The sequence below is a fragment of the Lepidochelys kempii genome, chromosome 5 (assembly GCF_965140265.1).
Source record: "Lepidochelys kempii isolate rLepKem1 chromosome 5, rLepKem1.hap2, whole genome shotgun sequence".
Lineage (NCBI taxonomy): Eukaryota > Metazoa > Chordata > Testudines > Cheloniidae > Lepidochelys > Lepidochelys kempii.
Genome location: NC_133260.1, coordinates 46057975 through 46084193, shown reverse-complemented (window position 1 = coordinate 46084193; position 26219 = coordinate 46057975). Strand labels below are relative to the sequence as shown.

Sequence of the window (26219 nt, the reverse complement as noted above, 5' to 3'; positions counted from 1 at the left end):
CCGAAAGTTCTGCAGCCATTGCTCATCATCCCAGACTTGCATGACGATGTGATCCCACCACTCAGTGCTTGTTTCCCGAGCCCAAAAAAGGCGTTCCACAGTGGTGAGCATGTCCGTGAATGCCACAAGCAATCTTGTGTCATATGCGTCATGCAAGTTAACATCATCGTTGGACTTCTCACTGTCAGTTTGTAACTTAAGGAGTAACTCGACTGCCAAACGTGATGTGCTGACGAGACTCATACAGCATATTCCTCAGCACTTCGGGCTCCATCCCTGCGACTGAAAGGGAAGACAGAGCGTGCAGTAAAAAAAACGTTGAAAGATGGCACCAAATGTGGACAGAAGAACAGGGATTGTTGGGATGCAAAGTGATGCATCACAGGGCTTTGCGACAGGATCCAGAATACTCCGCGCGCACACCCCTTTCCACAAGCCACAGCACCAGAATGGGAAGAAGTGTTCTGTGGGATAGCTGCCCATAATGCACCTCTCCCAATGCCACTGCAAGTGCCAGAAATGTGGCAACACCAGTGCGCTTGCAGCTGACAGTTTGAACACACTGCAGCGCTTTCCTTACTGCACTCTCCGAGGGCTGGTTTAACTCTCAGCACTCTACATCTGCAAGTGCAGTCATGCCCTAACAAATTTATTTGGGCATAAACTTTCGTGGGCTAAGACCCACTTCATCAGATGCATGGAGTGGAAAATACAGTAGGAAGATATATATACACATAGTACATGAAAAGATGGGAGTTGCCTTACCAATTCTAACGAGACAATTCAATTAAAGTGGGCTGTTAGCAGCAGGAGGAAAAAATCACTTTTGTAGTGGTAACCAGGGTGGCCCATTTCAAACAGTTGACAAGAAGGTGTGAGTAACAGTAGGGGGGAAATTAGCATGGGGAAATTAGTTTTTAGTTCTTGTAGTGACCCATCCACTCCCAGTCTTTATTCAGGTCTAATCTGATGGTGTCCAGTTTGCAAATTAATTCCAGTTCTGCAGTTTCTGATTGGAGTCTGTTTTTGAAGTTTTTTTTTCCTTGAAGAATTGCCAGTTTTAAGTCTGTTATTGAGTGTCCAGGAGGGCTGAAGTGTTCTCTGACTGGTTTTTGAATATTACAAGTCTTGACATCTGATTTGTGTCCATTTATTCTTTTGCGTAGAGACTGTCCGGTTTGGCCAATGTACATGGCAGAGGGGCATTGCTGGCACATGATGACAAATATCACATTGGTAGATGTGCAGATAAAGGAGCCCCTGATGGCATGGCTGATGTGGTTAGGTCCTCTGATGGTCTCCCTTGAATAGATATGTGGGCAGAGTTAGCAACGGGGTTTGCTGCAGGGATAGGTTCCTGGGTTAGTGTTTTGTTGTATGGTGTGTAGTTGCTTCAGGTTGGGGAGCTGTCTGTAAGCGAGGACTGGCCTGCCTCCCAAGATCTGTGAGAGTGAGGGATCGTCCTTCAGTATAGGTTGTAGATCCTTGATGCGGTGGAGAGGTTTTAATTGGGGGCTGAAGGTGATGGCTAGAGGCATTCTGTTACTTTCTTTGTTGGGCTTATCCTGTAGTAGGCGACTTCTGAGTACTCTTCTGGCTCTGTCAATCTGTTTCTTCACTTCAGCAAGTGGGTATTGTAGCTTTCAGAACGCTTGATAGAGATCCTGTAGGCGTTTGTCGCTGTCTCAGGGATTGGAGCAAATGCAGTTGTATCTTAGAGCTTGGCTGTAGACAATGGATTGTATGATGTGGTCTGGATGAAAGCTGGAGGCATGTAGTTAATTTAAATGAATTGTCTCATTAGAATTGGTAAGGCAACTCCCATCTTTTCATGTACTATGTATATGTATCTTCCTGCTGTATTTTCCACTCCATGCACCTGATGAAGTGGGTCTTAGCCCACAAAGCTTATACCAAATAAATTTGTTAGTCTCTAAGGTGCCACAAGTACTCCTCGTTGTTTTTGCTGTTACAGACTAACATGGCTACAACTCTGAATTCTGAGGCTGGTATTTCAAAGGAACCTGGAAATGCTTCCAACTCACAGTATTGACCAGACCTGAGACTTTGGATCACCACAGGCCAACAAGTAGATATGGTACAAACAGGTTAACGGACCTTCACCCAAGTATCATTATGAGGACCAGAAATTAGAACATGGAAGATGCAAGATAAGCCTTCTATAAATAGTCTTTTTGCCTAACCTGCCATCCTGGGAAGGACGCCAGTTCTTGGCAATATAAATAGAGCTCTCCTGAAATAAATTTTCAAAATTTTAACTATGTAGAATTCTATAAGTTGTAGCTAGAGGAGATAAAGAAACAGTAGATAAAAGTTGATCTTAAGAACTTCCACTAGTTCCAATTTACTTTTCAGATATTAAAAGGAAGAGAGGGTTACCTAGGAGGAACCATGACTACAACATTTGTTGCCTCAAGAAGATACCTACGTGGCCCCTCAACAGTTATATCCTTCCAAGGGATTCCTGGCCAGGCGTAGACTACAAATTTACATGCCCAAGTATGAGAGTCTGCACTAATGCTCAAAGAAGAATGATTAGATCTAGCTTTTTAATAATTAACAACAAAAACTGTTTGCAGACCAGAAATTATTATTCTAACAAGGCATTTCAACACCAAATTTGCATTGGTCAGCAATTTCAGAGAAACTTATTTAATGAAGTTAAAAATAGCTTTTGTGAAGTAAATGTAAAGGTTATTGAAGATACTTTTTTGATAATCGTGCACACTGAACCTCTCTGTTTACAGAACACATGTAGTACACCACTGGCAAAGGGCAAGCTTCTCTCCAGTGTCTCACCCCTGCTCTACAACAAACACTTTTTGTGGTGAGAAAATAGATCAGTCTATGTCCACTCTATCCTGGGCCTTTTTGCAGAGACAGTTACCAAAGGCTAGTTAGGTTATTTACAAAGCACTCTTAGAAACATATACCACAAACTACAAAACTTCTTGAATTTGTTCTTTAAGGATTATTTTCACAGTTATAAAAATTCACTCCCCCACCAAACCACTACAAGAAAACTAGGCTCAATACTGTACATTTCCTTATCTCAGATACCCAGATTATACTATTTCTACAAGGCTCCCACTAAGATTAAGCTTTGGTGAATTCTAGTAAAATACAACTTAAAGGTATTTTGTGATTTACACTAAAGTGAAAACTAAGTGGTACTTTTATAACAAAAATATCTTCCGTAATAGTACATTTTTGTGTGTTCTTTTTAAGAGTACCTCAATATTTTTACTGGCCACATTCTTCACAACAGCTGGAAACAACTCAGATGCATTCTTCCCCTTAGCAATCATCTGAAAGAGAAGGATCATATCATTAATAGTTAAAAAACATTTTGGCCCTGTTTTTCCAACCTGTCTTTGAATAAAATGTAAAAAATAAACAAACAGTCTCCTTTACTTGATTGCCAGCCAGTTGCTTTGCGCCAGTAAAGGGAACACCATCACCTTGAGCAGGGCAGGAATTTCAGTACCTTGCACTGTATTAAGAAATACAGAAACTGGATTTTGACATTCAAAAGTTGCAATTTTTTTTAAGTCACTTAGGCATTGACAGCTTTTTCAGGCTGGCAATTTCAAGATATATTTTCAAAAATAAAAAGCCAAAACTAAACCAGAGTATATTATGAACAAGTTTTATGAAGGTTTCCCATAAGAGTTAGATTTTAGTGCACAAAAAAGAGTAAAAATACTGTGAAGTAGATGTTACATTCAGAGTTTACACAAGAATAAGTAAGACTGCCTGGCACACTGCACCTAAATGAAAAAAATCCTCAAGCAAGGGTTTGCACAAAAGGAAAAAAGTCTGACTTATGAGTACTGAAGTACAATACCAGAAAAATGGTTGTGTTATTTTGTTGGGTAAGAGCATACAGGTTTTGATGCACAGCACCACAGCCAATGTGTGAAGGGGGTGTGTGCGCAGCTCATGAAACTCAAATATCTTTCCAGTAAAGAATTAACAATTATTCAAATTTACTTTCTACATTTATTTTAGTTTGCCTTCTCACTTGATACTGTAATTACAGATTAAATTAATTGTGACACTTAAGTACAGTTTAGTTTTAATCCCTCACTTCTGTTACTCTTCTTTTTTAAGGAGCTATTCATGAAGCTAAATATTTTCATATGTGAAGAAGTTGTAAAATTCCCATCTCCACTGGATCAGCAAATTCAGGGAGAATCATTTTTAACATTGTAATAGATAGGTATTAAGCTTTCAGTAATTCATAGTCAAGTAGAAATAATGTGAAAGTTAAAAACATTTGAGCTCTGTTTTTAAGTTCCGATGCAAGGTAGACAGGGAGATGGACCAAGGTTAAATACCTTCAGCCAGCGACAAGAGACATTTAAACCAGGATCCAGTCACCCTGACTGGTTGACTAAAGGTGGACAAAATATCAAAGGGACACTCAAAAATGTCAGATTCTGCAGACAGGAAATCCGAAGCTATATAGTGGAATATTGGCAGATGACAGGCAACAGCTATCAAATACCCCCTGCTCACCCTGACTCTAGATGGTACAAAAAAAATCAAGAAGTCTGTAAAATCATGAATGGCGCGGGGGAAAGAAGTTTTATTTACCCCCTCACACAACACAAGAACTATGGGTCACCCAACGAATTTAATAGGCAGCAGGTTTAACACAAACATAAGGAAGTACTTCTTCACACAATGTACAGTCAACCTGTGGAACCCATTGCTAGGGAATGTTGTGAAGGCCAAAAATATAATTGGGTTAAAAAAAAGAATTAGATAAGTTCATGGAGGATAGATCCACCAATGATTATTACCCAAGATAGTCAGGGATGCAACCCAATACTCTGGGAGTCCCCAAGCCTCTGACTGCCAGATGCTGGGACTGGACACCAGTACAAATCACTTGATAACCGTCCTGTTCTGTTCATTCCCTCTGAAGCATGTGGCACCGGCCACTGTTAGAAGACAGGATACTGGGCTAGATGGGCCATTGGTCTGACCCAGTATGCCCATTCTTATGTTCTTATCTGAGAGCAAACATTACACATTGTTGAAATGCTTATGTAACTTAGACCCACATGCTTTATAAGATGACTAGAATGCGTAAAAATAAAAGCGGGGGGGGGGGGGAACTGTCAGACTATAAAGGGAGGAGGACAAGAGCAATGTCTCAAATATGCAGCGTATTACAAAGGGGTCAGGGAAAAAGAAGCTGGAGAGGAAAGGATAATGTTAGAGAAAATACAATACATAGTTAGGGCCCTACCAAATTTACGGTCCATTTCAGTCAATTTCACGGTCACAGTATTTTAAAAATTGTACATTTCATGATTTCAGTTATTTTAGTCTGAAATTTCACGGTTTGTAGTTGTAGAGGTCCTGACCCAAAAAGGACTTGTGGGGAGAGGGGTGAAGAGTTTTGCAAAGTTATTGTAAGGGGGGTTGTGATACTGTTACCCTTACTTCTGCGCTGCTGCAAGTGGCAGCACTGCCTTCAGAACTAGGTGGCCAGAAGAGCCCGGCTCTGACGGCAGAGCCACCGCCAGCAGCAGCGCAGAAGTAAGGATGGCATGCTATGGTATTGCCATCCTTACTTCTGCACTGCTGCCTGCAGAGCTGGGCCCTCAGTCAGCAGCCGCCCAGCTCTGAAGGCAGCAGTGCAGAAGTAAGATGGTATGGTATGGCATTGCCACCCTTACTTCTGCGCTGCTGCTGCCTGGGCACTGCCTTCAGAGCTGGATGCCCAGCCAACAGACTCTGCTTTCTGGCCACCCAGTTCAGAAGGCAGCACAGAAGTAAGGGTGGCAATACCATGATCCCCCTAAAATAACCTTGTGGCTCCCCCTGCAACTCCCTTTTGGGTCAGGACCTCCGATTTGAGAAACTCCGGTCTCCCCCATAAAATTGGTACAGTATAGGGTAAAAGCACACAAAAGACCAGATTGCACAGTCCGTGACGTGTTTTTCATGGCCGTGAATTTGGTCGGGCCCTAGATATAGCCAACTTTTGCAGAGTTGAAGACTAGATGCCATGCATACCATTTTATTTTAATCCAATTCTCTCATCTTAAATTTTATTTTACTACAACCCTGTTGTTTAACACTGGGAATTTAAAACAGAACATCCCGGAGAGGTTAAATCATGTTCCATTTCTGAGAGACAGTGAAGGGTGGATTTCTGGAACCTCCTCTGTCCAGTATCTTAGCTAGAAGAGCCCATGTAAAGGGGTCCTTCTCACAAGGTGAGTGGGTTGTCAGGGCTGTGGTTTTAATGACAAATGACCAGACAAGAAATAAATTCTGTTCCCATCTGGTCATTAAAGAGGCAAGATCTACTGATGAAAAGCACTATATAAGAGCTAAGTATTATTACTACTAAGACATCAAACAACTTGCTATGAAAAGAGTTTGCAAAAAGATATGGTTGATCATCTAGTTTTGAACTGTTACCACATAGTTACAGCCTATCAAGAAAATATATATGTAACTTGCATTATTTAACAGACCAACCATAATAGCTCCAGTGTACCATGTAGATATGCATTTAATATCTTTTAAAAGTATGTATTTTGACTCATTAATAATGATGAGTGTAAAGTCTCTTTAGTTCATGGATCATTAGCTCAAAAGAATATAATAGGGGTTTCCAGGACTAAGGTCTAATCATACCAATTTAGCTGCTATGCATAGCTATTAGGAGCTCAAAACCTGTATGTCTTGTATACCCAAAGCTCCTACTGAAGGCACCAGGAGTTGAGTATGTTGCAAGGAACGCAGGATGGAGCTCCATGCCTGTATGCTGTCCTGTGCACATTTCTGTTCAACACAGACGCTGTACATGTGATGCAACACATTAGGTTTCTGGTTTTTTTAATTTTTTTTTTTATTTTCTGTATAAAATAATTGGTAGTAAGGGGGCAGGTAGTAGAAGTTTCTCCAAGAGGGGTACTAAACACTTGAACTTGTTTGCTAGCTCCAAATCTTTCCAAATCTAGGCTCAGGCCGCTTTCAGGACACTGCAAGCTTCAAATATTCTCCACAAGTTTTTCCTTGGGGTGACAAGTATAAGGATAGCAGGAAGATTATTATTGAAGCTGCAAGGGAGATTACATTGGTAGTCATGGGGTTCAGCCAGATTTTTAAAAGAAATATTAAGATGTTATTTTACAGAATGCATTTATAAATATTAGTTGTCATATACATCTAAATTTTCCTAAATAGCAATTCTTTGTAATCTTGTAAACCTCTATGATTCTCAAAGTTATTTTTACTGCATTAACGTGTATTTGGAAGATTAAAAAACCATCACTTGTGATATGAACACCCTATTTAATCAAATTTCTATTATTTTTTTTTTTACTAATTGAAAGTAAACTTAGTTTTATTGCTCTCTTTCTGAAGTGCCAACAAAGTCAGAACAAGACTGTTCCTGTGCTCAGAGTGCCTTTGACAATATAATTTTAACATCATCTGTCACCTACACCTCAGCCAACTCTTGCCTCCAGTTTAGACCTTAAGCTTATGTTCACCTACATAAAGCTCTTTGCAACATGCCTCAATGGAAAAGGACAGATATTCTGAGCCTCTGACGGTTGAGGCTTCAAGAACTCTAGCACCTTTAATCACCATTTTTGGGGGAAATAGGGATTCACTCTTTTGAGGTGGATTGTAGGAAGTTACTGATAGAAACAGTAGTCCTCTTTCAAAATGAGCAAGTGGTAGTAAAACAAAAGAAACAGTTTTGTATAATATACTGCCTCTGAATATTTGTAAAAAGAAAAGGAGGACTTGTGGCACCTTAGAGACTAACCAGTTTATTTGAGCATAAGCTTTCGTGAGCTACAGCTCACTTCATCGGATGCATACTGTGGAAACTCCTGGTGGAGTGTTTGATCAAACGCTAGAGTGGGTTATCTAGTTCCATGATTCAGATCATATGTTATAATTCGTCACCTTATCAAGGTGAGAGTACGTCAGCATTTCCACAATACAGCGTTTGATCAAACACTCCATCAGGCGTTTCCACAGTATGCATCCGATGAAGTGAGCTGTAGCTCACGAAAGCTTATGCTCAAATAAACTGGTTAGTCTCTAAGGTGCCACAAGTACTCCTTTTCTTTTTGCGAATACAGACTAACACGGCTGTTACTCTGAAATCCAGAAGTCCTGGCCCTTGTCTAGGCTAGGAAAAAGTCATTTCCCTCTGTCCCCTAAATGAGCAATCTTAACCTCAACTGTAAATACCAATGCAGACCTTTAGCAAGCATAGTAAAACGTCTAACCTCTTTACACTCAGCGGTTTTGGGAATCTCATGTACAGGTATACAGATGAGTTTTTAAACTTTTGTAATTCAGGTTTAAACACTCAAAAAACCTATATTGCTTGTTTAATATTAAGCATAAATTGCTAATAAACTGGATGCCAGTTCCACTTTTTAAACTTAAATTGAAACCTGATGCAGTAGACTCAAATGTCAATTTAAAAAGTTATTTATATTTTAGGGGGAAAATTACATAGTGGATTGATAATCATTTGCAAAAAATAAAGTTAAAAACATTTCAAATATATTTCTCAGTTTACTCCAAGTAAGAAACACCTTCAGCTTTTCAGACTACTCATCTGAGAAAAATAACTGGAGTGTTTCTTTGACATAAATAGGAGTTGTGCGACATTAACAATAAGGAGAATACAGTCAATACCTACATTTTTATATCACAGCTCTACATATTTATAGAAACATTTCACACATCTGTCATTGAAATATTTGTGTACTTGTATCCATTTTAAATTTTCCATCTTGATATTTAAAGAAAATAGCATTTCACCCTAGCTTTTCAAACTATTTACATATTAAAATACTGTAGTGAAGGAGTCAAAGAGAGAAACCAGCATTAACATGTATTGGCAAAAAAAATAAAAATAAAAAAATAAAAAAAAAATCTTTGTATTTCACATACCCCAACAATCCTTTTCATAGCATCCAACTTAGCATAATCTTTATTACTTTCCAACATTTGCTTTAGGTCTTCATTCCTACAGTGGAAGTTAAGAAAAAAAAGGATTAGAAAATTCAATACTGTAAATCAAAAGCATCATTTTATGGTCTTATAAAACTGGTTTTCAAGAAGCAACAGTTAAGTCAGTATATGGGACAAATTTGTTGCTCAAACTATTAATTCTGTGATGAGCTGCCACTTATACAAGATAATGCTAGAAGTAACAATCAAAATCAAGCTCTGAAAGATGATTAGTATGTTACCATTACATCCAATTTGGGAAACAGTCTTTAGTTACATATTATTACTGCATTTTAGTAATAACGAATGCGAAGTGTTCCCCATCCCTTTTAAATTGTACCAACCATTGCTCTGAAAAATGACAGATTGATAGCTATGAAGAATTAAACCTTCTATACCCAAAGTATTTGTTGAACTCTAGCAAAAGCACAAGATTCCTCATCACTAAATAGGCCCAGCTCAAGATGATACAATAGTTCAAATTAATTAGTCACCAGCCTCTTTGCAAAAGTTGCCAATAAGGATGTTAATTAGCACCACATCTGATTGTCTGATGTTGACACCTCCTCTTCTAGGATCTATAATGACCACCACCTAATTTAAAATACCGTAGAAATGCCAGACTAATTTTCCCTCTGGTCTGGATTTCAACTGGAGACAAGCTCCCTTCTCCATTACCAAGTATCCGGCACCCTTCCAGACTCCACTGATTTGCAGTCCCCCTCCATCACCACACACACACACACCCCCTTCAGAAAATATGAGAAACATGAGAAGTTTTTATGAAAATTAACTCCTTGAAATCAAGTAGGTAGCATCGAGTGAGTAAACCTCTTTCCAGAGAAACTCCTTGTGCTAAGAAGACACACAGAGGTGCCCAAGCATCAACTTCTGAACCAACGGGCCACTCAAATACCCAGACAGAATCATCTTCAATACACAAACAAAACCCCCTTTGACCACACATAGCATCCCATAATAGAACCTATACAGGGCATCATCAAACAACTACAACCCATACTTGATGGGGACCACATCCTGAAAGAAATCTTTCCTGAACACCCACTTCTGGCCTTCAAACAAGCTCCCCACAGACCAGGACACACCAACTCAAAGTAGCACAACACCCTGCCAAAACAACAGGTGCAAAACCTGCAGACATATGTCCACTGCTACAATGATCAACATTCCCCAACAGAACACCTTTCAAGATCCATGGATTTTACACATGCCTATCACAACATGTGGTACACCTCATCCAGTGCACTAAATGCCCCCTCAACAACAACTATGGGATGAAACCAGACAATCTCTATGGATGGTTTGAATGAAATCGCACAGGAAAATGATAAAACACAAAAACATCCTATCACCTGTAAGTGAACATTTTTCACAAAGGAAACCTGCACAAAGCTTTCAAAAGACAAGCCTGGGCACTTAAATTCATTATTTATGGACTGAACAGAGACACCGGATTTACGACTTATTACAACAATCTGTAACCCACTGACCCACTTTTTTTGTCCTGACTGCAGAGGTGTTAACAGGCCACCCTACCTTGAATGATCCCTTAGGATATGTGCTAACTACTTATGCAAAATTATCTGTTCCAGCATGCTTTTTGTTGTGAGGCAGGGAGTACCTCTCCCAAAGAAGATCTCCCTGTGGCTCAAAGGCTGGTCTCTCTCACCAACAGATGTTGGTCTAATAAAAATTATTATCTCACCCATCTTGTCTCGTTAATATCCTGGCACCAACATGGCTACAATTACACTGCATGCCTCTGAATGAGACAGTTACTAAGGATTATCAAGAAGTGAATAATTCAGGCCCTGGAGGAACTAAGAGGTAGCTACAACCTACGTGAAAGCAGCTCTCGCCTTTCTCTTCTAGAGACCTGGAGTGTAAAATTTCACAGAAGAGGAACAAAGGAACAGAAGTATAGGTACAGTCCTTTAAAACCACGTAAACTGAGAGGTTCGACAAAGGGGAACACAAAGTGGCACATTTCAGAAGGAGAGGGAGCTTTTTGATTGTTGGACCAGACATAGCTGAAGAAAGCTAGCTACAGGGATCAGGGAGGAGACTCCATGATTTGAAGGAGCTGGTGGATTGCAGACCAGAAAAGGGGACTTGGAACACTGAAAAAAAATTGACCCAAATCCCAAAAAACACTGAAGAGTGTTGAGGAAACTGAGGCAGGGAATTATGTGCAGGTGTTCCTTATTTTGCTTACATCTCTCTTTTGTGCAGTCTCAAGTAAACTGATTGTTTCAGAAATCTTTCTACGAAGTCTGTATTTGTTTCAAATATGCTTCCCCCTGCAGGGATAAACTGTACACCAGAGTGCTCACAAAGATGCAGCTCTGGGAAAGGGTGTTCTTAAAATTACTGAGGCTCAGCACTTGTCTTGTGTAATTGAACCGTGGAGTCCCACTTCAGAGAAGGGCACAGACTATGTAACTTTTGTAGTGAGCCTGACACAAAGGGAAGAACTGTGCTTTGAACCTACCCAGACCAGACTGAAAGGAAACTTAAAAGCACACTGATCCAGTGTTGAGATCCAAAAAGAGAAGCCTGGTGAGCTCTACCAGGGCTGTAACGGAAGTACTATAGGAGTTGTCCAACTATAAAAATCCATGTGCATAGACTCTAAAGGCCCCAGAAGCTGAAAAACCTTTCAGCCATGAAAGTTATTTTCCTACTGCTTACTTTTGTCAATCACACACTTTTTTGCAATGCTATGCACACAGCTGTCAGGGTTCCCTCCCCACTCTGAACTCTAGGGTACAGATGTGGGGACCAGCATGAAAGACCCCCTAAGCTTATTTGTACCAGCTTAGGTTAAAACTTCCCCAAGGCACAAATTCTTTGCCCTTGGACGGTACACTGCCAGCACCAAGTGATTTAACAAAGAATCAGGGAAAGGACCACTTGGAGTTCCTATTCTCCCAAAATACCCCCCAAACCCTTACACCCCCTTTCCTGGGGAGGCTTGAGAATACTATCCTAACCAATTGGCTACAGAGTGATCACAGACCCAAACCCCTTGGTCTTAGGACAATAGAGAAATCAGTCAGGTTCTTAAAAGAAGGATTTTATTTTAAAAAGGTAAAAATCACCTCTATAAAATCAGGATGGAAAATAACTTTACAGGGTAACAAAAGATTCAAAAAACACAACAGAACTTCCCCTAGGCTTAGTTTCAAAGTTACAAAAAACAGGAATAAACCTCCCCCCAGCAAAGGAAAAATTCACAAGCAGAACAAAAGATAATCTAACATGCCCTGCCTGGCTTTTACTTAAATTTTTGTAATATGAGAGACTTTTAGGATGGTTTATAGGAGAAAGCGTTTTCTGACCTGATGCTTCTCTGCTTCCCAAGAGAACATACACACAAAAAGGCCTTTCCTCCTCCTCCCCACAAGATTTGAAAGTATCTTCTTTCCCCATTGGTCCTTCTGGTCAGGTGCCAACCAGATTATTTGAGCTTCTTAACCCCTTACAGGTAAGGAGGAATTCTAGGCTACCCTTAGCTGTATGGTTATGACACCAGTGAAAGTGATGGATATGGACTGTGACAACAGTGGTGAAAGCACATCAAGAAGAGATCCAGTTGGATATTGTGGGTCTTAGAATAATGACTATTTATTTTGTGGAGAGAAAAATAAGTATGGACTAGAAAGAATTAACCTGGGTGATAACCAACATTATTCTTATTAAGGTCATCCTTGGTCTTCTCTTCAATATATGTAGTTACAGTTCCTTGATCTCCACTGCTGTCAACTATTCTACTGTTCAACAGCAATAAAACATGCCATAAGACCATGCTACAAAACTGGTTCTGTATGGGGGAATGAGTGTCAACCTACTGAATGCCTAACACCACTTCCAGCGAGAGGGATGGCTGAGGACTGGCAAAGGGGACTCCCACACATGCTACCTGTGGGTCAAGCCACCACAGGAGGAAGTCGAGGACCGGAGAAGGCAGAGTCATGACCTTGTCCAAACTGTCCCAACCTGGCCGATACACTGAGGCTAACCATGATCGGAGTGGCCTGAGTCTGAGTCTCGCATGTTGCACTGCATAGGTACAAGGAGGAAATTCCTTGCTGTGGTGGTGGGGAACTGCCTGAGACCTTGAATGATGTTGCCCAGGGCCCAGAACTTTGATTCCAGGAGGTATGCCCTGGCCTGCATCGAGACCAGTGCCACCCCTAATAAATTCTATCCACTGAACCAGGGACAGCGTCGATTTCCCCACGTTCAGGAGAAGGTCCAGTTCATCAAAGGTTGTTCTTATGAAGTCAACTTGTTCTTCCACTTGAACCCTGGAGCAGCCCTGGATCAGACAGTTGTCGAGGTACGGAAACAACTGTGCCTGCCACCTGTGCAGAAATGCGGCCACAACTGCCATATGCTTGGTAAACACACACGGCACTGCTGAAAGGCCAAACGGGAGGACTAGGAACTGGTAATGCCTGCAACTGACCACCAACCTGAGGTACCTTCTGTGGGACTGTGTGATTACTATATGAAAGTATCCCCCCTTCAAATCAAGGGTGGTGTACCAGTCCCCTGGATCCAAGGAAGTGACGATGGAGGCCAAAGAGACCATGCGGAACTTGAGTTTCTTCATGAACTTGTTGAACTCTCGCAGGTCTAGGATGGGCCTGAGCCCGCCTTTGGCTTTCAGTATTAGGAAACACCGGGAATAAAAGAAGAGGGATGAAGAAAGGGGACAGACGGGATGAAAAGGGAAGGTGGGATGGATCCAGTCTTTGCATTGGTGCGCCATCCTTGTGCGCACCTTCAAAAGGCCTGTTTTTGGCCTGAGACCAGTTTAGACTGGCCATAGCCCAGGCCAGACGAAGGATGAGGTTTCTTTCTAGAGTCTCCTGCATGAACCCTCCTGCCTATTCTGAGGCTGCTAACTCCTCGGTGGGGGCTGTGGTTAAAAATGCCTCCGCTGGTTGGCAGGGGTGTGAAGGCCAAGGGACTTTAGAGTGGCCCTAGAGTCCTCGAGGCTGTGGAGGTAAGAGTCAGTCTTTTCCGAAAATAAAGTCTGACCCTCAAAGGGGAGGTCTTGGCTGGTCTGCTGGACCTCATACGGAAGGCCAGAGACCTGCAGTCAGGAACTCCTCCTCATGGTCACTCCGGTCACCATGGTGCGGGAAGCCGCGTCTGCTGTATCCAAAGCTGCTTGCAGAGATGCCCAGGAAATTAGTTTACCCTCCTCTACTAGCGCGGAAAACTGCGCAAGAGTCCGGGGGAAGGAGTTCGGTAAGCTTTGCCAAGGCTCCACATGTACACGGAGTTGCAACCCCCCTTTCGAGTAAACCTGTCTCCTGAAAAGGTCCAACTTTTTGGCCTCTCGACTTTTCAGAGAGGGCCCCTGGTATCCCTGGCACTCGTGCTGGTTGGACGCATCCACTACCAGGGAGTCTGGCAGGGGGTGCATATATAGGTGTTCATACCCCCTTGAGAGGGGCAAAGTATCTCTGCTCAGACCTTTTCACGGTGGGTGGCAACGAGGACAGGGTCTGCCACAGAGTCTTAGTGGCTTCGCTGATGGTTTTGATCAGCAGCAGCGCGATACGGGATGGCCCAGAAGGGGAAAGGACAGCGACCATCGGGTCGGTCTCCTCCACCACCTCTTCTGTTTTAATATTGGGACTCTGGGCCACCCATCTCAGCAGCTGCTGTAAGACCCTGGTGTCCTCCAGGGCTGGAGCTGTTGATATGCCAGCCACCACCTCATCCAGGGAGGAGGAAGATGAGAGGCGGAGTGGTACAGGAGCCTGCTCTATGCCCTTGGCCCTTCTGGGGTTCCAAGGAGTAAAGACCTCCAGCGCCGCAGTCAGCACCATAGGCATTGGCACCAATGCCGGTACGCAGGTCAGCTGAGTCAACAGTGAAATCCCCAAAGCCAAATGTGTGAGCAGTGGCCCGAAGGACACTGAGACCACCAATGCCCATGCTTTGATGATAGGCCCAAAGCGTCCAGAATGGCCACGGAGGAGCTTGCCAGTGGCCCGGCAACAGTGCTGGGTAGAGTTGGCGTTCTTGGTGGGAGCGGGACCTCCTGCTCCTACTGGAGTTCGATGACTCTGTTTCTGACTCTGAGGTCTCCAATTGGGACGACCATGGAGGAACGGAGTCCCTCTGTGCCAGTGATGGGTGCTGCAAACTGGTGGACCAAACAGCTCCACCACATGAGTGGCTGGTGTGGAGGGCGATGCATCAGGGATGTATGCATATTGCCACCATCACCGGCTTGCCCATCGATTGCACTAGGGCCCAAATGGGTGCCAGCAACCTCTCCCATCTTGGAGGAGAGGCTGGTGCCGTAAGTGCCAGAAGGTCCCATGCAGCCTCAAATGCCTCCAGCATGGGGGGGGAGGGGTGGGGGTGCTGCAGGTCTTCTTGGTGCTGGGCCAGTGAGCGATGAAGGTCCAGAATCGACTGGACCCCCACTGGGTCAGGAGTTGACATGACCCGTGGTGGCTGGGCACCAGAAGGAGGCTTACCAACCGCCTGATCCTTAGGCCTGGTTGGGGAACACCCTCTGTCCGAATTCTTCTTTTTCTGGGGCCCCAGGGATTGAGAGCGGTGCCTCGCAGAGGTCTGGATTCTGTGTGGCAGAGCCATGGCAGTGCCGAGGGTCTCTTCCTTGACACCGGCTCACGCGCTGAGATTGCCAGCACACTGCGCACCAAGGAAGCGGTGCTTGGGCTGGCTCCCCGGCACTGGGTTCTAACTGCAGCTGGAGCACTGCCTCCATGAGCAAAATCCGGAGGTGCTGATCTCGGTCCTTTAAGCTCCTAGGGTGGAAACCTCTTCAGATTTTACAAGCCCCCCAAAGGAAACTCCAGGGGGTGCCCAGGCCAACCCTATGAATACTGCTAGGGGAAAATCTTCTGACTCTCATGCATGCGACATGAGCACACCTGATTGCAATTGACATGAACAAGTACTTAAAGAAGAACATGTCTTCTTTGCTGCATCTTGGGCGCTTTCTTATCTGGCAGAGACGCTTGGCAGTGGTGCATGGCATGTTCCTAAAAGCCACATCTGGTGAAGCACAGGGGACAAGCCGAAACACAATAGTTAAATTCACACAGAGCCTTGTAACATTTCAGTTAAATACACCTTTTGCAACATTGCAATCACTTTCTCACTGACCCTAGCCAGGCACATATCGGCGCGAAGAGTCAAAGCCTGGTGAATGTTGGGGGAGGGGGGCGCTCCACATAGGGAAAAGAGCATATGCTCTCTGCAAGGGTTGTGGTGCAGCATTCTATGGAAAAAATTCTAAAATTCTCCACATTTTTCAACAGGCGGTGGTCATTCTAGCAGACATCTCACTGCTAAGGGAAAGCAGGGCAATGAGGGTACATCTTGTGGCTTCTGCCCAGCTCCCTATGCTGCTTGTCTATCTTCCACTTTGGTCCCTGCACAAGTGATTGCCAAACAGCACAGGAAAGTTTCCTACAACGGGGGAAGGAACAAATCTACTCTGCCATGGAACCTTTGGCAGAGGATTACTGAGTACCTCCAGGAAAACTTCCTGGAGATCTCTCTGGAGGATTCCCATGAGATCACGGCATGCATCAGCACCCTGTTCCACTGTACTGATTAACTACACAGGGAAATGTCCACCTCACAGAAACACAGCCAGCCTCCCACATTGCTATACCAGGAACCCACCTCTGCACTACACAAACCACAGGCACTTACCAGGCGTCTCACCTCCTGCTTCTTGCTCCCCGGAGAGCAACTGCTGAGACTGGCTAAACCCCTCCAGAGTGGAGAACAGTTCGTGGCTGCTTGTCCCACTGGGCGACCCTGCCAGGAGTTGCACACCCTCATCTAACTCCACCTCTTTATCAATAACCTCATTCTCCAGGTTAGTTCCTCTTTCTGCTGCCTACATTCCCTCTGAAGCATCCATGGGGCTCTTGGGGATGGAGGTGGGGTCGTCACAGAGCATAGCATCCAGCTCCTTATAGAACTGGCAGGTCTTAGGTGAAGCACCGGAGCGATGGTTTGCCTCCCTCACCTTATGGTACACCTGCCTCAGGACCTTTATCTTTGCTCTGCACTGTAGCATGTCCCAATCACAGCACTTTTCGCAAAAGCCTTGAGAAATGTGCCTGTAGGTATCTTAATTCCTATAGCTCAAGAGCAGCTGGGACTGCACAGCCTTCTCTCCCCATATACTGATCAGATCCAACAGCTCTGCAGTGCTCCAAGCAGTAGAGCATCTGCCATGGTCACCTTGGAAGATGCAATGAGACCTCTCCACGCCGAGCCAGCAGGAAACGGAATTTCAAAAATTCCCGGGGCTTCTGGGGGAGAGATGGGGTGGATCGTCATTTACATGCAGGACAGTGGAGTTCAAACCGCTGACCAGGGCAGTCACGATGGGCATTGTGGGACACCTCTTGGAAGCCAATTAAAGCAATGAAATCAAGTGTGGTGTCTACACTGGCACTTTGTTACGAAAAATGTAGAGGAAAAGATGTAAGTCTCTCATTGGGGTGGATGTATTCGTCACCAAAAACAGGCATTTTTCCTGATAAAAGTCACATCACAGCGTATATTCATGCATTGGTCAACAAAAGGCAGTTTTTGGCGACAAAACCTGGTAGTGTAAACAAGGCCTTAGATATCATTTTACCCACTTTTGGCAAGGGAGATTCACTTTAACGCTTTAACTCAACAACAGTAGTTATTACTTTACAAGACAACAGCAGTTTAAAGAACCTGCCCCTCCTCCCTAAAGCAGCAGAATCATACAAACTTCACTCACTTAGTCAACAGAGAAATGCCTGTTGCAAGTTGTTCTTAAAACCAAAAACAGTATACTAGTCAGAAAAACTCCACTGAAATAAGAGCCTGGTAGCCAGTAGACAAAAACTGTACTAGCAGGAGATTATTTTTTGTCAGCTTCCACATGAAGTCGTCACTTTTCAGAGAATTTAAGTGTTTTATGAAAAATGATTTACTATGAAAAATTAACGGGCCTAAAACAGATTTAACCCCTCACACCATAACTTTGAACAAACTGGAGTCTCTCATATACCAACATGCTTATTCTAATGAAAAAGAAAACATACTGTAAAAAAAGGTTTTCTGCTATTTAGCTGTATTTTCCAGTTGTCTGACTCACTACAGCACCATTAAATGTCCCCCAAATTAAGTGGCTATCTTCATACTTGTGTACTTGATACACCAATAAGCCCCAGAATTCTTTTTAGGATGCATCAAAATCATTATGCAGCAAGCAAAGGAAGTAGGACTGCAAGTTCTGGGGACACGAATGTGAGATCTGGGCTTGGAGAGTCCAGATATAGTAAATAGGAATGGCTGGATCAAAGCTACGGAGGATGACATGAACAGTATTTGTAGGGGGGCTAAATCATTCACAATTTAGCTGAGCAGAGTCTGGTAGTATTCTCATGCACTGCTGCCTCCACTGCAAACTTCTGTATTGCTGTGCAACATAATAATATCTCTAGAAATAGAAGTCCTCTGGACACAAACCAAATGAAAATATTCTAACATGCAACACAGAAAAGATACAAGCCAGTTCATAAATTCCATAAAAACTAAATGATGAAGACTTCCTACTCCCCAAGTTTCTTTTTTCAATGTGGTGCTGCTTCATTCTTCAGAAACTTCAAAACATATATGGTATTTGATTAATTTATTTGGAAATGGTGTTTTTGTATTAACTGTTAAAATTAAGAAAAAACCAAGTAAGCCAATTTAAGTTCGAAATTCCTTATCTAGTTAGACTGCATTTTACATTTGCATTGAAATTGAGAGTGGGAGGAAAAGATTAGCAAGCATTAGATACTTACACAGTGAGATTTTGCTCATATTGATCAGCAACTGCATTGGTAAGCTCTCTTTCCTCTACACTAGGTTCTGGTTTCAGGGTAACTTGGAGGCTCTCTGCCATTTCAAGAACAGATCTAATATTGCAGGATGCTTCACTAATTTTAGCCAATAATGAGCCTTGTTCCATTCTTTCAAGTTTAGAAAACTTGAAGTTCAGTACTCAGCTAACTTAGCCTACATACACCAACCAATACTGAAGTCTAATTAAAAAAAAATTCTTGTGACATAACAAGATACCCACTCCCTTCACTGTTTTAATTTTAAAAAAATTCTATATAAATCTCAAAGGTCATTTTCCTCTAAGAATGTGTCTTATCAGCTGACTTCAACAAACAATGATACATGGCAATTACTTTACAGCCTTTCATTTTATCGGTTGCTGTGCAATGCAATGGTATTTGCACCACCTCAGAAATTTTAAAATTCAAAGAAATACTTCAGTTCCTTAATCAAACCCCCTAAAAAAGCTTAACACAAGCCTCAAAAATGCAGTTTACATTTTTGTGTTCATTAATTATTTTGAAGCAATACTTTCTTCAGTTCATGAAGTTTGAAAAATAACATTCATATGATTCATGTCCACTTCCCAGCACCAAAAGAAAGTACAGATGACTGCACACTGTGCCAATCCAAGGTATCTTTTGGCCTAGTATCCAAAAACGTTAGAGAGACACATTCCTCACTACTGGAAAATCAGCTGCATTAATAACTCCCTGTGAACCACACTAAAACTTTACTTCAGTCAACTTGCTGTTATACCAGTGCCAGTGCTACCTCATTGGAGGTCCCAAACAGGAATATTTTTGCTCTCCCCCTTGGCCCCTAACACACACCTACGTCTTACTAATAATTAATAGGGGGCACTCTGGAGCTGCTCGGGGCCCTAAGCAATTGCTTAGTCTGCTTATGCCTAGTGCCGGCTTTCTGTTACACTACAAGTAGAAAGAATATGGAACACAAACTGATTTGACTTTTCTCTAAGAAAAGAGAAATTCAAAAGTTTTAAAATCCCCATAAGAAACTACACACGAAAATATTCTAGAACTACAATATAAAACTTTTTTGACACTGCTTTAATTCAACACACAAGTATACCTTCGCATTTCCAGTGATTTCCTACCATCTATGTACCAGAAGGGCTAAGTTACCTTTTTATTCAGAGTAGCAGCCGTGTTAGTCTGTTTCTGCAAAAAAGAACAGGAGTACTTGTGGCACCTTAGAGACTAACAAATTTATTAGAGCATAAGCTTTCTTGGGCTACAGCCCATTTCATCGGATGCATAGAATGGAACATATAGTAAGAAGAAATATAGATACACATACAGAGAAGGTGGAAGTTGCCAAACTATAAGAGGCTAATTAATTAAGATGAGCTATTATCAGCAGGAGAAAAAAACTTTTGTAGTGAAAATCAAGATGGCCCATTTAGACAGTTGACAAGAAGGTGTGAGGATACTTAACTTTAGGGAAATAGATTCAATATGTATTAATGACCCAGCCACTCCCAGTCTCTAATCAAACCCAAGTTAATGGTATCTCGTTTGCATATTAATTCAAGCTCAGCAGTTTCTCATTGGAGTCTGTTTTTGAAGCTTTTCTGTTGTAGAATTGCCACCCATAAGTCTTTTACTGAGTGGCCAGAAAGGTTGAAGTGTTCTCCTCCCACTTTTTGAATGTTATGATTCCTGATGTCAGATTTGTGTCCATTTATTCTTTTGCGTAGAGACTGTCCGGTTTGGCCAATGTACATGGCAGAGGGGCATTGCTGGCACATGATGGCATATATCACATTGGTAGATGTGCAGGTGAACGATCCCCTGATGGCATGGCTAATGTGATTAGGTCCTAGGATGATGTCACTTGAATAAATATGTGGACAGAGCTGGCATCAGGCTTTGTTGCAAGGATAGGTTCCTGGGTTAGTGTTTTTGGTGTGTGGTTGCTGGAGAGTATTTGCTTCAGGTTGGGGGGCTGTCTCTAAGTGAGGACTGGTCAGTCTCCCAAGATCTGTGAGAGTGAGGGATCATTTTTCAGGATAGGTTGTAGATCTTTCATGATGCGCTGGAGAGGTTTTAGTTGGGGACTGAAGGTGACAGCTAGCGGCGTTCTGTTATTTTCTTTGTTGGGCCTGTCCTGTAGTAGGCGACTTCTGGGTAATCTTCTGGCTCTGTCAATCTGTTTTTTCACTTCAGCAGGTGAGTACTGTAGTTTTAAGAATGCTTGATAGAGATCTCATAGGTGTTTGTCTCTGTCTGAGGGATTGGAGCAAATGCCGTTGTATCTTAAGAGCTTTAAAACTCTAAATACTCTTCTTTTTTTTTGACCAAGCGTCGGTCCTTTGCTACCCCCCTCATCCCCTTTATGCTTTTTGGTTCTTGGCATTCCTAGCATAATAGGATGCAGATGCTGATTGGGGCAGCTAGATGTTACCAGAATTTTTTTTTTTTTTTTAATCAAAAGCACAAAGTCCCTTCTCTGAAGGATACAGCCTCCCTATGTTGATCCCACAGCATGCCCTACTACCCATTGCACAGACTATGCTGACTTTTAAGGCTTATGGTAATCAATCTGTAAGTATATTTCAGAAAAATCTAAACGCTGTTCCTGATACATCTACCCCTCACATTTGCCCATGTTCTTTCCTCAACATTGTCTCTAGTCGCGGAAAGTTTAATACCCAGAATACCACACTATGCTCTAGTTATCTAGGGGAAGTTATTCTCCAGCTGGTTCAGTTAAACTAGGCTTTAAAGATGGTCAGGCCTGCTGGTTTCATGGATGAAAAGGATTAACTTAAGCAAGATGGTAGTACTCCTAAATTTACTTTAGATCAGGGGTCGGCAACCTATGGCATGCATGCCAAAGACGGCACGCGAGCCGATTTTTAATGGCACACTGCTGCCTGCCCCGCTCAGCCCGCTGCAGAACCTAGGCTGGGACCCTGGCAGGCGGCAGCGTGCCATTAAAAATCCTGCCCACGCCGGCCCACTCTTCTCCCCCCCTGCGGGGGCATGGAAAAGAAGCTTGGTCCTGCTGGCTGCTGCTGCAGAGCAGGCAAGCTCCTCCCTCCCCCGCCTCTTCCCTCAGCATGCTGGGTTCCTGCCCCTCCTCCTCTCCCTCCCTGCCACCGACCAGCTGATGGCCCTTTCAGAGGAGGGGGAGAAGTGGAGCCGGAGCAGCGAGGCTCGGCTCCCTGGAGGAGGCAGAGAAGAGGTGGGGATGGGGCCTTGGGGAAGGGGGGGTGGAATCAGGGCATATCCCCTCCAGCCCCCTGCTGTGAGCTGCTCAGGGCAAGGGGCTGGGAGCACCCCCACAACCCCAGCCAACACCCCAAACCCTCTGCCCTGATTCCTGCACACCCCTCTGCCTCCTGCCCTGACCCCTGCACCCCCTACGACCCCAGCCCTGACTCCAGCACCCCTCACACATACCCAGCCCCCCATACCCCTTGCCCTGACTCCTGTGCCCCCTCACATGCCCCCAGCCCTCTGCCCTGACTCCTGCACCCCCCTCACATGCCCTCTGCCCTGACTCCTGCACCCCCTCACACCTGCCCACACCCTATGTCCTGACTCTTGCATCCCCCACATTCCCACCCCCACCCCTTGCACCAAATGGGAGTTCCTGCACCCACCCCCCACTCCCTGACATTCCCACCTGCACCCCTTGCACCAAATGGGAGCTGCCCAGGTAAGCACTCCACCCCCAAACCTCCTGCCCCAACCCTGAGTCCCCGCCCTTATTCTAGCTCCTGGCCAGACCCTACACCCCAACCCCCAGCCTGCTCCTTCACCTCCAGCCCTGTGCTCAGTGCATTCCCACCTTCAGCTCAGTGCAGAGAGGAAGAGAATGGGCTAGAACCAGGGAGAAGGTAGGTACCCACTCTATATGGGCAGGGCCAGGATCCCAGACCGGCAGCGGGCTGAGTGGGGCCGGCGGATGGAACCCCAGACCGGCAGCGGGCTGAGCAGCAGCGGGTTGAGCTGCTCAGCCCACCGCGGGTCTGGGGTCCCAGCCACTGGCCCCGCTCAGCCCGCTGCCAGTCTGGGGTTCTGGGTGCCAGCCCCTTGCCAGCCAGGGTCCTGGCCACAGGCCCCACTCAGCCCGCTGCCGGCCTAGGTGAACGGAACCCTAGGCTGGCAGCGAGCTGAGCGGACCAGCAGTGTAAGATCAGCATTTTAATTTAATTTTAAATGAAGCTTTTTAAATAGTTTGAAAACCTTGTTTACTTTACATACAACAATAGTTTAGTTATATAATATATAGACTTATAGAGAGAGACCTTCTAAAAAACGTTAAAATGTATTATTGGCACACGAAACCTTAAATTAAAATGAATAAATGAAGACTCGGCACACCACTTCTGAAAGGTTGCCGACCCCTGCTTTAGATTGACAGTCTCCTGTCCCTATCACTACGAAATTGCTTTTTGACTTACACTGAATGATTTTTGGAATGTTTGTATAGACCGACCATAACTCAGAATATGGACCCTTCCCACTGGTGTTGCTGTGTCTCCTATCAAAATGGCATTTAAGTGCTAAACTAAGCATTTACTTTATATCATCATAATATGGAAAATAGGGCCCTGAGACCTTCCCAAATCTTTATTGCTTATGGGCTTAGAGGTTTGGTTTTATAGCTAGGTGGTTAAGAGAGGAGTAAGGGTGGCTTAGGTTAAATTGAAAGAAACTAGTTCACCCTGAGGTACCTCTGTTTTCACTCCCTTTCATGACTCACTTATTACTTCAGTAGAAACATGCTTCGGCACACCCTCTTTTAGCATACTTACAGGTAAGGCAGCACGCCTCTCAGAGGTCATGGAAGTCACAGATCCGGTAATTTTCCGTGACCTCTGACTTCTGCAGCAGCTGGTGCGGCTGGCCCCAGGGCTGCCTGAGCAGATCAGGCAGCCCCTGGCCCAGTTGCACCAGCCAATGCTGGGGCAGTCTCTGGCCACCGCACCGTTATGCCCCAGCAGCAGTTTGGGTGGGAGGCTCAGGACTGGGGCAGGAATGCCAGGCAGTGCTTACCTCAGGGGGCTCACCAGAAGCAGCCAGCATATCCCTGCTACTCCTAGGCAGAGGGGCAAGTGGGCTCTGCGCGCTGCCCCTACCTGCAGGCACCACCCCCACAGCTCCAACTGGCTGTGGTTCCTGGCCAATTGGGGCTGCGGAGCTGGAGTTTGTGGCAGGGGCCCCCTGGCCTTCCCTTCCCCTAGGAGCTGCACAGACATGCCGGCCTCTTCCGGGGCGCTGTGCAGAGGTAGGGAGCTTGCGAGCCCCACCAACCCTGCCCTGCTCCCCAGCACCAGCAGGAGTCCCAGGCCCTGTGCCGCCGCCACCCCCCACCGCTATCCCAAGTAGGGGTCCTGGGCCCTACGCAGCCCCCCACCCCTTCCAGCACCAGCAGGAGTCCCCGGGCTGCCCCTCACCTCCCTTCACCCCTTCCCAGCACCAGCAGGGGTCCCAGGTTGTATGCCGTTCCCCCCGCACCCACATACCCACTAGCGGGGGTCCCAGGCCACCCTGCCCCAACACCTGTGGTCCTCCCGCAGCCCCCGGCCCAAGTTTTTGTTCGGGGTATATAATATAGTAAAAGTCATGGACAAGTCACAGGCCGTGAATTTTTGTTTACTGCCCATGACCCGTCCATGACTTTTACTAAAAATACCCATGACTAAAACGTAGTCATAGGACATTTGATCTGAAGTTCAAAAATTTCTCAAAGTGGAGGGGCCATGATTCCGCCTCACTTTCTTGTACAATTGTCTATCTTTGTGAGCTGCAACTTTTAAGCACATGCTTTTTAAGATTTGTCTCCTTCAGAAACTGACTTATGTGTTTGTACCATGTATAATACAATGAGGCCAAGACCCCAACTGTTTCTCTGGGTGCTACTGTAATATAAACAAGAATAAGAACTACCATCTAAACTTTTTCACGACCCAGTTCATGAAGGCAATCTCTTTAATCTTATTCCCCATCAGTGCCCAACAGAAATGGAACCTACAGCTTGATACCGAAATGAGGAGTGAGACTGATCTAGAATCAGTCTTGATAATCACAAATTGATGGTTTTCCTTCTTAATGAAACTTATAGATACCATATATTTCAAAAGAAATGTAATCCAAGTTACCAAAGGTTTACGTAGAGGCCATCTGAAATCAAATTCCAAGGATAACTAAATACCTAACAACATGGCCTTTTAGTTATGCTCCAGAAGTCTGACTTCTGGTTTGGTGTCCCAAAAACAGATCTACTTAGAACTCAGTATTAACACATTGCCAGACAAAACTACTGCTCTCTCTGAAATTTTAAGCCAGAAGTTAACAGGTACAAGTGAAGAATATTGCAGAAAAGTTGACTGTCAAACTCCTAAAAGCCTAGTTACTCCTAATGCTTTCTTGCATGCAGCCAGAATTAGAAGTTAACTTCTGTGAACCACCTCAAAACTGCAATTTGAAAAAAACTTATTGATAGCAAACGTATGTAACTCAAGAGTTCTTTAATTACTACAATATATTATATTCGCATTACTATTTACACAATCCTTTAGATCAAAAGCTGAAAGTCATGTTTGAATTTAAAGCACAGTATTACTCATTTTTCCTTCTCAGCATTCTCAGTTGCACAATACATTGCAATCTTGTACTGAAGTAAGGATTTATCTACTTCCATAGCTTCAGGAGACTTCTCTCTGGATTGTTCACTTTTGACCAAGCATGCCAAGTTTCGGAGGGGGTTTTTCGTTTGTTTTGTTTTAGGGAATTATGTTGACACTTAGTGAATCACCACAATATTTAAGGGCAAAAACCCTTTGTTCTGAAGTGGAGATCTGCATCAGTACTGATAATGCAGTTCAGTTATGTACTACATATACACAGTACTGAAGTCATAACTTGCTCCCAAAAAAAACTTGCTCATGTTTCAACGTGTATATTATTTCAGACTAATTTAGCCAGCAGTGTATCTGAAAACAAGGTTTAATTTTATAATTCTCAAAGAAAAATTGTAAACTCATTTTAGTGTCATCTGCTATGAAACATCTGATACAGTGTATTTTAGGAATCTGTTCATTTTACTGTTAATTTGAGTTCTCATAAGAAATTACAAATTGTGTTTTGTCCACTTCATTGTATTACACAACTATTTGAGTGACATCTTGTGGTGCTATTCAGTATTACTTTCCCCTTCCATTAAAGGTATACTAATATTCATTATCGGTTTGCGAGGCTGAAAATTCAACAAAAATATCTTAAACATATGCATTTAAA

At 43.8% G+C, this 26219-nt stretch overlaps 1 protein-coding gene across 6 annotated transcripts in view; it reads right to left on the bottom strand.

Moving 5' to 3' along the window:
• AP3B1 (adaptor related protein complex 3 subunit beta 1) overlaps window positions 1-26219 on the bottom strand; it is a 346462-nt gene that overhangs the window by 293400 nt on the left and 26843 nt on the right. For 5 of the 6 annotated variants that reach the window (XM_073344162.1, XM_073344164.1, XM_073344167.1 and 2 more), the window contains 2 exons: window positions 8974-9049; window positions 3255-3329 (listed from right to left, as the gene is read on the bottom strand). In XM_073344162.1, the coding sequence (XP_073200263.1) occupies window positions 3255-3329; window positions 8974-9049 (151 nt within the window). Of the gene's footprint in view, window positions 1-3254; window positions 3330-3435; window positions 3563-8973; window positions 9050-26219 lie in introns of those variants that run through there. The other variant, XM_073344163.1, reaches the window with a different exon arrangement.